General features: G+C 33.3%; 2 protein-coding genes across 3 annotated transcripts; both read right to left on the bottom strand.

The window, feature by feature from the left end:
- Positions 1-4: 4 nt before the first annotated feature.
- Positions 5-3,284, bottom strand: LOC104808715 (protein PHR1-LIKE 3-like). 2 transcript variants are annotated; one of them, XM_010534489.2, is made up of 6 exons: positions 2,967-3,284; positions 1,925-2,001; positions 1,587-1,641; positions 1,195-1,273; positions 1,030-1,099; positions 5-593 (listed from the first exon to the last, which is right to left on the bottom strand). In XM_010534489.2, the coding sequence occupies exons 1-6, from the start codon at positions 3,163-3,165 to the stop codon at positions 129-131; spliced, it is 945 nt and encodes a 314-aa protein (XP_010532791.1). In that variant the 5' UTR covers positions 3,166-3,284; the 3' UTR covers positions 5-128. The 2 variants fall into 2 exon arrangements, with proteins under 2 accessions (XP_010532791.1, XP_010532792.1); XM_010534490.2 differs by having other exon boundaries at positions 5-584; positions 2,967-3,270.
- Positions 3,285-6,601: 3,317 nt separating this feature from the next.
- On the bottom strand, positions 6,602-9,393 carry LOC104809101 (probable pectinesterase 29). Its single transcript, XM_010534996.1, has 5 exons — positions 9,140-9,393; positions 8,524-8,683; positions 8,218-8,433; positions 7,701-7,948; positions 6,602-6,961 (listed from the first exon to the last, which is right to left on the bottom strand). The coding sequence occupies exons 1-5, from the start codon at positions 9,391-9,393 to the stop codon at positions 6,793-6,795; spliced, it is 1,047 nt and encodes a 348-aa protein (XP_010533298.1). The 3' UTR covers positions 6,602-6,792.
- Between the last annotated feature and the right edge of the window lie 2,727 nt (positions 9,394-12,120).

The following is a 12,120-nucleotide window of genomic DNA, read 5'->3' on the forward strand; positions in this document are numbered from 1 at the left end:
CGCCTAAAGACAACATTTTGATGACAATGTTGTGATGAATACAGTCTTTGAAACAGTGAAAAGATGATAAAACAAAGAAAGTTAATTAATCTCTGTCTCTACCTTGCCAGAAATTCTTCCTTCCTAACTTATCTAATGGAGCTACTACTAGGCATCACCCACTCAGCCTCATGCCTCACTGTCCCTCCCATGGCCATGCTATCCGCGTTTACAAACACGCCCCTATGTCTCTTCTTGGCCAAGACAGCGGCCGAAACCGGGCTTCCAGCATTTGTGGAAGTCAGAGAGCTCTCAACTGAACAGTTGTTGTTGTTGTTGTTGGGCTTGTGGTCTATGGCTACTGCGAGTTCAGACAAGGATGGCATCATCATCATCATCATCTTGGTTGTGTCGAAAGAGACTGTTGTTGTTTCTCCTTGACATCCATTTGAGACCTTGATGGCTAGCTCTGAAAGCCCTTCTCTTGCAGCCTCTAGACCGGCAAAGGCGGCCGCTTGCTCATCCAGCGCCTTGCAAGCCTTCTCCAGAATCGTCTGTAGGTATTTTCCTTGCGCCTCTATCCTCAGCTGGAGACACCTTTGCACCTGCTCATGCTAAGAAAGCCGGTGTTAAATTCGTTTCAGAAAGCTACCAATACCATCCGTGCCTTCATTTCACGGATACAGTTGTTGGTTCTCTTTTGAATCGTGTGTATGTTAAAGGGTCTTAAGTTGTGCATTTGCTCGGTATGATATCGATAGAAGATGAACAGTTACATATCCTAAACTGGGTTTGGCTTGGTTTTTGATGGTAAGTAGCCATTACTATCTGGAATCACATCTGTATCTCTGCTCTTTTCAAGGTTGCTTAGCTCAGCAATCATGTTGTTGTCATAATATTTATGATGTTATCCTGGACTGCAGATTGTTTTTACCTTCATTCATCTAAAAACATGCCCTACATAGGATGAGCCATTGATGTTACTGAATCTCAAATCATATGCCTCATATTCACACGAAGATAATGCGCCAAAAGACGAAGAAAACCAACCTCTAGTTGCTCATGTAGTCTTCTCTGTACTTCCATCTGTGCCCGCAAAGCTTCAGTGACCTGGTAACCCCTATCTCATGGAAAAAATACGGTAGATTTGATCTTAAAACGGATATTCGAGAGAGGCTGAAAACTAAGGCAGGGAAAAAATAATGGTAAACGTACTCGTTCTGCTCCTGCACAGCCATTCTCAATGATGATGTTGAGGACGAACCCGTGTCCTGACTCTCCGCGATACAAGAAGCTGAAGCATCAACCCACGGAATTAGAGTAACTCACCTAATTAGTAGCAATTCACGAGATATAAGCTTCAACTAAATCCATAAAAAACCAGTCCAACCATATACCACTCGTCAATTGCTGAAGATACCGTCGCAAATAGATGTCAAGTAATATAGCCTTGGACAGTTTCTTTATATGGCCACAAATAACATCAAAGAGAAGCAACAAGAAACCGTGGCAAAATAGATGAATGGGATGCAAACGAAGGAATTGACATGATACCAAAGAAACTGGGCAAATATAAAAGGTTGACAAGAAGAGACTAGAATAGATACCATCCTTAGAATTCTCGGTTGATTCCTTGCATGCTTGCCTCCCGAGGCGGTATTTCTGTTAAGCAAAAAAGAAAAGTAGAATGGGTGAAAGCAAACAATCAATACATTGGCTTGCCGGAAATTCCAGATCAAGAACAGTAGATGGGAAGCCTCCCAAGTTACGAATATACACCGGGAACCTGGACAGCTATATTGCCTAATTGATACGAGAAAATCCCATAACGTTGTCATATTGTAGCAAATGCTCCTACACATGGCTACATAAAAGACACCATATCCAAGACTTCTGTCTGAAAGCGAAAACAAAGAAAGAGACTCTGGCCTTGGCCACAACAAACCTGAAGATGTGATTTCAGGTGGTAGAGAGTGAGGCCCTTCACCCCCATCGTTCTCATAATAGTTTTGGGTGTTGCTTCTGTCAGATGAATAGACAAAAGAGTAAGAGGGGTCTCAATCAACCATAGTCCAAATCCCAGAAAAAGACATAAAACTAAAACGAATTCTTAAAATTCAACAAGAAGTGTTCTGATCTAAAAAACCAATTACAATATCGAATTCGTTGAAAGAAAATCAAACACGAAAGATTAGTAAATAATCAGTATGGGGTGAACCGGGTTTGTTTCAACACAATCATTAGGTAACTCCAAAATTCTTGGGTTAAGTGTCCTGAAAGCAAGTAGTAAAGACTCATAAAACATGAATTCAATATCAAGACAACCAACCAACACAGTTCTCCAACCTTTCAAATTTGTGGACATTGTTTGTCATAAACTGTTTACTGCACTTCTCTCCACATTCTTGAACTCCAAAATGTTATGATTAATGGTTCTTTTCTCTGTCGCTCTTATGTTTTTGCTTTTTTTTACCCTAACTAAAATCCACAAAAGCCGTCTGACAGGATTCTGACATTAGGAGTTTCTTTTTTCAAAACTAGGCAATGATTCTGGAAAAGAAATCACTCGGTAGTAAGAAACAAAACTTGAAATCTCCCAAGAAATTGATCCAAAGATCCAAATCTAGGAGTAGCACATGACCAGGATCAAGTTCAATCAAACTACATGTGAGCCTAAGCTTCGTCGTGTCAAGTAGATTTTGTAAACATCCAAACGACAGAACTTTAAGAACAAACTCATCGGAGGTAACGGAGATTGACTTGACCCATCTAATCCAAAGCACAAACAAACAAAACCCAGGACGGAAATCACCGCAAACCCTAGAAAAAAGCTGCAAACTTTAGCTAAGAAACCGTGAACCCATCAACCAAAAACAAGAAATCCTCACAAACTGAACCCACATTTCTTCCCGAGATCCAGAAACTCTTAACACATACACACACCGAGGCATACACACAAAAACAGTACGACAGATATATACACTCACTGTCGGGTCCGCCGAGCTGAGTGACGGCGTCGACGAACCGCTCGTGGAGCTCCGCCGTCCACCGGAGACGGGGCTTGGGGTCCGTCGTCAAGACCAAGCAAGCATCGCCGGGAAGATTCGTCCCGTCGAGAGCTCCATGGAACTCGCTGTGCCCACCCACACTAACATCGAGAGGAAGCGAACGAATCGCCGAGTACATTGGCCCTTTTCCTTTTCCTTTGATTTCCCCGGGAAAGAAAAGGAAAATGTGGGGAAGATTTAAGAGAGTGACGTGACGATTTCTGGGAAAATTTTCTCGGATGGGTACTCGGATCCGAGTCGGGTCGGGTTTTGGGAAAGCGAATAGACGGGTGGATAGATTGGACGTACGTTCCGACATGAGGGAAACATATAGCAATTAAAAAAGAAATTATTAATAATAATATTAAAATAATTAGTTACCTTTAATTAAAGTAATAACACGATAACTTAAACATCATGTGGACTTCTTTTTAATATTTGCTTAATGATGTATTCAATTAAAAATTGATTTGCCAATTATATCCGTATTATTACTCGTAGTATGATTATTTATAAATCACGAACCAGATTATAAATAATGTAATAAAAAAATAAACACATAAAAAGCTAATGTCACACATATATTTCGAATTGTAAATAATAAAATACTAATACTGCAATTAAAAATAATTAATTGTCAATTCATCCCTACCCACCACCAACCCTTATTGACAAAACTATGATAAAATATTTAATATATATATATATATATATATATATATATATATATATATATATATATATATATATCACAATATAATGTGACTGATTGCGTATGTGTTTTCATTAGGGTTGGGCATTTAAACCCGTTACTCGCGGGTAAGTGGATACTCGGTCTCGTGGGTATCCGAAAAAATGGGTATTCGACACCTAACGAAGACGAAAACGAGTATTAAAAACTAGAATACCCGTCATACGGATACGAGTTCGGGTTTTATATATTGAAATAACGGGTACACACGGGTACCCGCATATATATTAAAATTACAAAATTAATCTTATATTTTTAATATAATTTCTAAAATACTTAGGTTATTTTTACTTTCTTTTAGGATTATATATTAGATTTTCAAATTTTGATAGATTCAACTTCAAATTATTGTGTATATTTTAAAATATTTCTAGGATTCTATGCATATTATTATATTTTAAGAATTTTTTAATTTAAAAATATAGTTTTGGAATAATATATATATATATATATATTGATTATTTGGTTTAATTTTATATTGTTTAGTATTTTTATACGGGTACGGGTACTCGCGGGTATCCGTCTTTTAGTTATGGATATCCGTTGGACGGGTACCCGGATATTATGAGATAGAGACAGAGATAACATTTCTCTGAAACCCGCGAAGACGAAAACGAAGACGGATATCTCCAAAAATGCGGGTACCCGACCCGTGCCCAGCCCTGGTTTTCATGGCTTTTAGTGTCGAAAAGCATCAATAGTTTATAAATTAATATCATATTCTATTTAATTAATTACAATTAGATCATTTTTTTAATAAAACTCCGCAGATACGTAACACCGTATTTTGAAGCTCATGTGGTGGTTAGAAGAGAAGTAAGAAAATTCTATACACGTAGCAGCAAGTTATATAGTTCATGCAAATTCCAATGTTTATAAAATAAAACTGCAAATTTTGTTATTTTATTTATTTATCGAATTATGAAATGGTCAGTCCAATTGCAGGAGAGACAAAGGCAGGCTCCATAGGACCCTACAAGTCTACAACCATCGAACGTTGTATCTAATCAATTCCTATCAATAGAGCCCTTACATTACCGTCAACTCTCCTGCACCATCAATATATATATATATATATATATATATAAGATACTCAAATAATCGTTTGAATTAGGGAGGTCAAATTTTGATCCATATCGGTTCGGATCGGCTCGTGACGAGCGAGTTCGTTTTGAACTCGATTCGTTAGACTCGTTTTAAACTATAGTTAGAAATTTTTTTTCTCAATTCGACTTACTAATTTTTCGAGTTAAACGAATCGAATTGCAAATAAGAAATAAATATAATAATTTTTATTTACATTATAAAAATATCAAATAAAATTATATTTTAATATTGAAATTTAATATTTAAATATTAAACTTAAATTATATAAAAGAAATTTTATATATAATCAATAAAAAAATAAAATAAATATTAATATTCTATAAAATATAAAAAAAAATAAAAATAAATATATATATATATATATATTAAAAAAATATCATCTCGCAAACCTAACGAGATAGTTCAATGACTCATAAGATGTAGCGAGTTGGTTCCTTAATGAACGTGAAAATTGGTAGTTCAACTTGGATCGTGACGAGTCGGTAACGAACCAATTCGTGAGGTGTGCTCATTTTGACATTTATAGTTTGAATCTATATGAAAATAAAAAAAATAGTAGTTACAATCTAAGATAATTGTTATTAAATTTTTGTTCTAATTATTTCAATAAATTTAAATTTTGTTCGGGATTTAAATGATTATATATATATATATATATATATATATATGATCATAAGTCCGAATTCTATAGTGGTAATAAGACAATAGATCATGTCATCTATTTTAGTGACCGAAAATACATAGTATTTATCCATTATGTGGTTTTTTACACGATTATTGTAATAAAAAAATTAGTATTTAGCAAAAAAAATTATCTTCAATAAAAATAAACAAATAACTCCAATATTTTTTTTAAAAAAATCTCATTTGAATACCACTATCAGAATTTTATTTTAATGGATTTTTTTTTTCAATTCATAGATGTCCCATATTATTGAAAATATGAAAATATCAAAACCATTAGCGGTTGTTATTTATGGCAATTTAACTATGATCCATTTTTAGTTTTGTAATAAGATATCACAAGTGGGAATAAATGACATCATGGGATCTTATAATTGAGGTCTCTACCAACCCCGCCGATTAGTACTTGCATTATTTGCTTTGTTTTCTACTAATGTTTTTCAATTCTATTTTTATATGTTTTTAAATATAAATATATAAAATTATTAAAAATAATATATATTGTCTGTCTCAAAAGGGTGTGCTGGGGCGGGACGAGTTTGACCATGGATCAATAAAAAAATTTTTTTTTGCTAGAATGATTAAAAAAATATGAACTAATTAATGCCATTTCAATATGAATAAATTCCAAAAATAATTAAAGGTTATAAAATCTTGAAGCTGGTAGTATTTCATCTTTAGCTGTATAATAATTAAGAGATATGTAATAAAGTGATAATTTAGTGATGTTTTTGTTTTATTGATCTAAATCAGAGACCCGAATTATACAAAATAAAAATGGATAAAAAAAAACAAATTACTCATATTATATCCGGTTATACTAAAAACTACGAAAACATGAATCTAAATTGGGAGAATTATGAATGTAGGATTTTAGAGAAATCCAAATTAAACAAAAAAACTGCATATGTGATGATGATTCTAGATATAGAATATTCATACTGTAATCCATATATCTATTAATAAATGTCTTAATATATAGTTTTAGGTAATGGTGGAACTATTTTATTTTAGAATGTAATTATATATTCGCATAATCTCACCATTAACAACTAAAAGAAGAAGAAGAAAAGAGGGTTTATAGAGTTCCACGCAAATTTACATGTCTCAAAATGAAATGGCCAACTTATAACAAATCAACCAATCCCCATAGTGAATTACATTTTATATATTTTTATTATGATATATATGGTCCGAGGAGTGATTAATTAATTAATTGATTAATTAGGAGGGGATGGGCAAATCGTCAAGCCAACCGTCGTGATTGATGAAGTTATTGAGATCGGCAAATCCTCGGACGGTGTCTCCGTTGAGTTTCTTCTCCCACTTCACTCGCCTCGGTGTCTTCGATCCACTTCCGTAGCAGTTGTACTCCCCGTACGTTAGTTGGTTCCTGCCATTTTTTCACGAAATAAAATTTTTTAAAAAAATATATATATATATACACTTATGGTTATTGATGCTATATATAACATTTGATATATATATTTTCATTACATGATAAAAATAATAAGTTTCTCTGTAACCGAAGTTACTTGTCATGCTTTTTTTTTCATAATATCGGATTAAATATATATTCAGACCATAACCCAAAGCCCATTAAACCCTGGTCCAAAATCTAAACCCTAAGAAGTAAGAAAGCTGTCTTGTTTTCTTTTTCACATAAGCGAAATCCGAAACCCTAATCAGTTGTGTCGTGTTTTCTTTTTTCCCCACCAACTAATTAAACGGATTACTAATCCGTAGTGGTAGTAGTCATTTCGGATTTCGGTTTGGGTTGCATCCGGATTCGGTTATATAAATACTATAACTATTCGAGTTTAATATCAAATTTTGTTTGGTTCGATATTATTTCAATTTGATTCGGTTTGTATATGATTTTTATTGGTAAAAATATATTTTTTAAAAAATTTTCGGTTTTCCAGATATTTTTTATTCAATTTGGTTATGCTCAGATTCCATACAATTTTTACATTGGATTCGATTTGTTTACAATACTTACTTATTCGGTTCGTATCTTTTCGACTATTTGGTTAATAACCAAAATGGCCATCCTAGTAATATAATAAGTTCAAAACTTCCTAAACCAACCAAAAATCGAAATGGAAATAATATGGAGAAATCGGACTTACTCGTGACCGACGAAATTCCAAGCGTCCCAACCCTCGGGGACGACAACGTCAGTAAGGTTGGACTGATAGAAGATGACTCGAGAGTAGCCACGCCATGGTCGGCCCAGAAAGGCCATGCCGGTTCCATAGACGAGACAGTTGTTGAACACGAACCCGTTCGCGTCCTTAGGGTCCGTCCGTCCTTGAGCCGTTATGTAGCCCGCCACTCCTGGTTCTATCTCTCCTCCCAACACGTGAACCACGCAATCCTATAACCAAAAAAAAAACCTCATGAATTCTTAAGATTTACGGAAATAAGTATTATATTATTCAATAACCAAAGTAACGTACTTAAATATCTAACATAATCAACGTAAATATCCTAAATATATCTTATAATCTCTCCATGATTCTCCATAATATATTCCAAATCCCCAAATCTTCTAATATGAATTCATGTATATATATATTATGATCATTTGAACTATCTTTCTTTGTAATAAGAATTGGAGTATGTGTATAGTAATTCGCATGGGACCTCGTAATAAGATTGACCGGTGCCGAAGATGAAATCGACGGCGCCTTGGATGGTGCAACGGTGGAAGTAATGTCGACCTTCCGAGTCCCACAACGTGTCCTGAAGGCCGTCGAATCCGACAGAGTAAAACGCAGACTTGTCACCACCGATCATGGCGGCTACGGCCGGAACCCTAGGGTTCTTGTTCTTGCCTTTTCTCGGTCGGTTATACGAGTTCTTGAATGAAAAAAAAAACCATGAAGGAAAACGATTAGAGAGAATCAAAAAATACGTAAAGATTCGAGATTTTTTTTCGGACATTCTTACAGCGAAAGTCATGCCTTTGACGACGGTGTTGTCGGCGAGAGAGACGAAAGTAGGGCTCTGAGCGATTGAGAAGTGATCGTCCCATTCGACCCTCGTCCTTCTTTTCCCGGCGCCCTTTAGAACTATGTAGGGTTTCTCGTACGGGATCTTGATTTTCTCTCTTATAATATTTTCCCGGAAAATATAAGAAACGGAGAGAAAATTCCGCACATACCCACGATTTCCAATGAAACAAGAAACGTATACAATCAAACCCTAAGAGTCACTCCGTTTTCACGGAATTCACGAGGCACAAGAAAAAAACGAACGAGCGTTACTAAAGATGTTGCATGTTTTTGTTTTTCATTGGACAACAAATAATTATTACAATTGGACCCAATAAGCAACGAATAATGAAACCAAAGTCTTGTTCGAGGTTTTTATGTTTTTGTTTTATAATCACTACACATTTGATCCAATTACATTCTCAAAGGATCGAGGAAGTATCAGTGGATATCTTTCACCACGCTTAGATTTGAATCCAGATATATAAGAATACCTTTTTTCATATTTTTTTTTACCATTAGGCCACACAGATTTGGTTAATTTATATATATATTTTTTTTAATTAAATTACCTGTAGATTCCCGGTCTGACGTTGATGAAGAACCAATGTTTATTATTCTGACGGACAGAATCGACTGCTTCCTGTATTGTCGTGAAGTTTCCATGTCCCGAAGGATCTACGATCACTTGCTGACGATAAACGCCGAACCGGTTCTTGTCCGTCCGATACTTCGCTTCTGACGCGACGATACATGAACAAAGAGCCACGGCAATAGCGAACCAAAACGTCACCGTTTTGGAGACTCTTGTCTTTGCTGCCCTCATTGTATTTATGTATATAAAAAAATCTCGTCGAGGACTATATATGGAGATGAGGAACAAGGAAGGATTTTTTTAATATTCTTTTTTTTTAAAAAAAAATTAAGTGCTTAATATTTTGATTTTGCGGGATTAATTGTGTGATTAATTAAAAGGGGGAATCTATGAGAAACTGGAAAGTCTTGCTTTTGTTTCCTAAATTCATATTTAGTGAAGATCTTCATTCGTGTGTGGTAGTGATCGTGAAGCCAGTAGGGGGATGTTGTGATCTTTATAAGTTTTTTTTTTATTTATGATGACATTTATATGATTTGATTTGATTTTTGTAATATTTATGGAAAAATATAATGTTTTGCTGCGTGAAAAAAAACGAAATTGGTGGGGCATGGCTTTGACAAATATTGAATAGTTTATAATATATTAATTATGGATATACATGTGTAGAGAAATATTTATATCATATGAACTATATATATATATATATATATATATATATATGAGATCTGAAATTTTTAGATGGAGACCGTTTGAGTTTATGTTTCCACACTTTGTAATTCTAACGGCTCCCACGATAATATCTATAAGAGAATCTGTCAAATCCACGAACCAGAAAAGATTCTGCATCTTTGCTTTCCATACTTGTAATATTTCGTATCTTATTTGATTTATTTATACAGCAATTACATAGAAACGAAATTGGGGCACAAATAATTGTGTTGCCTAGAAATGGTGATGACTGATTGGCGATAAAATAATTAAAATATTTATGTAACGGTTAGTCGGACGGACGGATGCTATCTTTTGATAGAAAGAGTGACAAGGATTATGCCCATTTATATTTCCCAAGGGGCCTATTTATTGTATTGTGATCAAATGATATTATATACATATAGGCTTTAGTAGTATAAGTTATACCGAAAAACTAGATGTCATTTCTGAATCGAATCGTGTCGAAAAATTCGAATTGTATAAAAAAATTCGATATCGTTCCAAATCGGATTATACCGAAAAACTTGGCACTATTTTTCGAATCGAATCGTATTGAAAAACTCGTTATCGTTTTCGAATCGAATCGTTCAAAAAATCTAAACGACAATATTTCTAAAACATCGAATCGAATCGAATTTTAAAAAAGTAAAAAAAAAAATTGATTTTTTAAGAAAATGTACAATTTTTTTCATAAACTACTGAATATAATATAGTATCCGATTTTGTATATATTTTTATTGAATTGAATAAAACGAATCGAATATTAAAATATCAATCTCTAGGTTATATGAGTATACATATTAATATGTATACATATGTATAAGTAGTATGCGAATATATTAATGGATTTAAATAGTTTACATGGGTTTATATAATGGATCGAACCAACCCAACTAATTGTTATTAACGGGTCAATCCAATCCAACCCGTTTATCCTTAAAATCCAAAATGAGTTGGACCAACCCAATTTATATCTCTAAGTGTAACTATATAAGCCGCATACTTTTTTGTAATAATAAAAGAAAATTTTCGTTTGATTGATAGTTTTATGGGCGAATGCAAAATGATACGCGAATTTTATGTATTGCCGAATTTTTAATGCCTTCATTTTTCATTTTTTTTGTTTAAATACTTGAATTTTGAAGTTTTCCATTTTAATATCCAAATTTTAAAGATAGTTAGAGAATAATATTGTGTTTCAATGGATCGTTCCAATTTTGAAACTGTCACGATGTCGGATATTTTGAGTATTTTACAAAATTTAGATATTAACATGTAAAATATAGGTATTAAAAAATAAATGTTTCAAAATTAAACTATTAAAATGTGACAATAGAAGAAATGCGGATGCTTTATATATATATATATATATATATATATATATATATATTTATGAGAGGGAAAGACACATATCTAGAATGTTAATTTGGAAAAGAAAAAATGCTGATAACATGCAAAATTGCAAACCTCTCCAAATGCCGACAAACCGAAGAGAAAATAAATATCGAGGTCCAATTGAAATTGACAGAAATTAAATAATGATTATATTCATTGGTCAAAATATATTATTGGAAAAAGGGACAAAAACCATAATGAAAATGAGATCCTTTTCAATTAAGAGGGTTTTGGCATTTTACAACATCACTGACAAGTCAACCATCGACAAGAAAGTACGGGACTCGTTGACTTTTAGAGTTATGATTTGTTGCATCCTTTTCGGTTTCTAGACATATATATATATATATATATGGAATTATTTTAAAATATTATCGTATTTTTTCTATCATATTTAGATCCGAGTATTTACGTCTATTTTAACATGGAATTTCGTATTCGTATAAAACTTTTAATTATGAGATCTTCTAAAATATTTCACTTAATTGATATATATATATATATATATATATATGGATACATATATCAAATATAATTTTCGAACAAGTATTAATTTTTTTTTTCAAATTCTTGTCGACTTGCTGACTTTGTCTCTCTCTCTCTCTCTCTTTTTTTTTTTTCTCAAAGGGGATAAAATCAACCAGGTTTTTATTTTGCTTCTCTCCTTTAAACCATGACCGCCGAATACGTACATATAATATGGGTTTTCAATCTTATGTATAGATACGTCGTGGTCAAGAGATATTACATCGATTATGCTAATGATATGAATAATATTAAACTGTAAAACCATCAGTACATCATAATTTTTTTGTTTGAAGAAGTTCTATATATATATATATATATATA

The sequence above is a fragment of the Tarenaya hassleriana genome, unplaced genomic scaffold (assembly GCF_000463585.1).
Source record: "Tarenaya hassleriana unplaced genomic scaffold, ASM46358v1 Cleome15, whole genome shotgun sequence".
Lineage (NCBI taxonomy): Eukaryota > Viridiplantae > Streptophyta > Magnoliopsida > Brassicales > Cleomaceae > Tarenaya > Tarenaya hassleriana.

Excerpts from the sequence above, each read along its gene's own strand:
- LOC104808715 (XM_010534489.2), bottom strand. The coding sequence starts at position 3,165 with ATGTACTCGGCGATTCGTTCGCTTCCTCTCGATGTTAGTGTGGGTGGG. Across the intron at positions 2,002-2,966 it reads TCAGCTCGGCGGACCCGACA|AAGCAACACCCAAAACTATT; the intron begins GTGAGTGTATAT and ends TTCATCTGACAG. Across the intron at positions 1,100-1,194 it reads GCTGTGCAGGAGCAGAACGA|GGGTTACCAGGTCACTGAAG; the intron begins GTACGTTTACCA and ends TCCATGAGATAG.
- LOC104809101 (XM_010534996.1), bottom strand. The coding sequence starts at position 9,393 with ATGAGGGCAGCAAAGACAAGAGTCTCCAAAACGGTGACGTTTTGGTTC. Across the intron at positions 8,684-9,139 it reads GTCAGACCGGGAATCTACAG|AGAGAAAATCAAGATCCCGT; the intron begins GTAATTTAATTA and ends AAATATTATAAG. Across the intron at positions 8,434-8,523 it reads TCAAAGGCATGACTTTCGCT|AACTCGTATAACCGACCGAG; the intron begins GTAAGAATGTCC and ends TTTTCATTCAAG.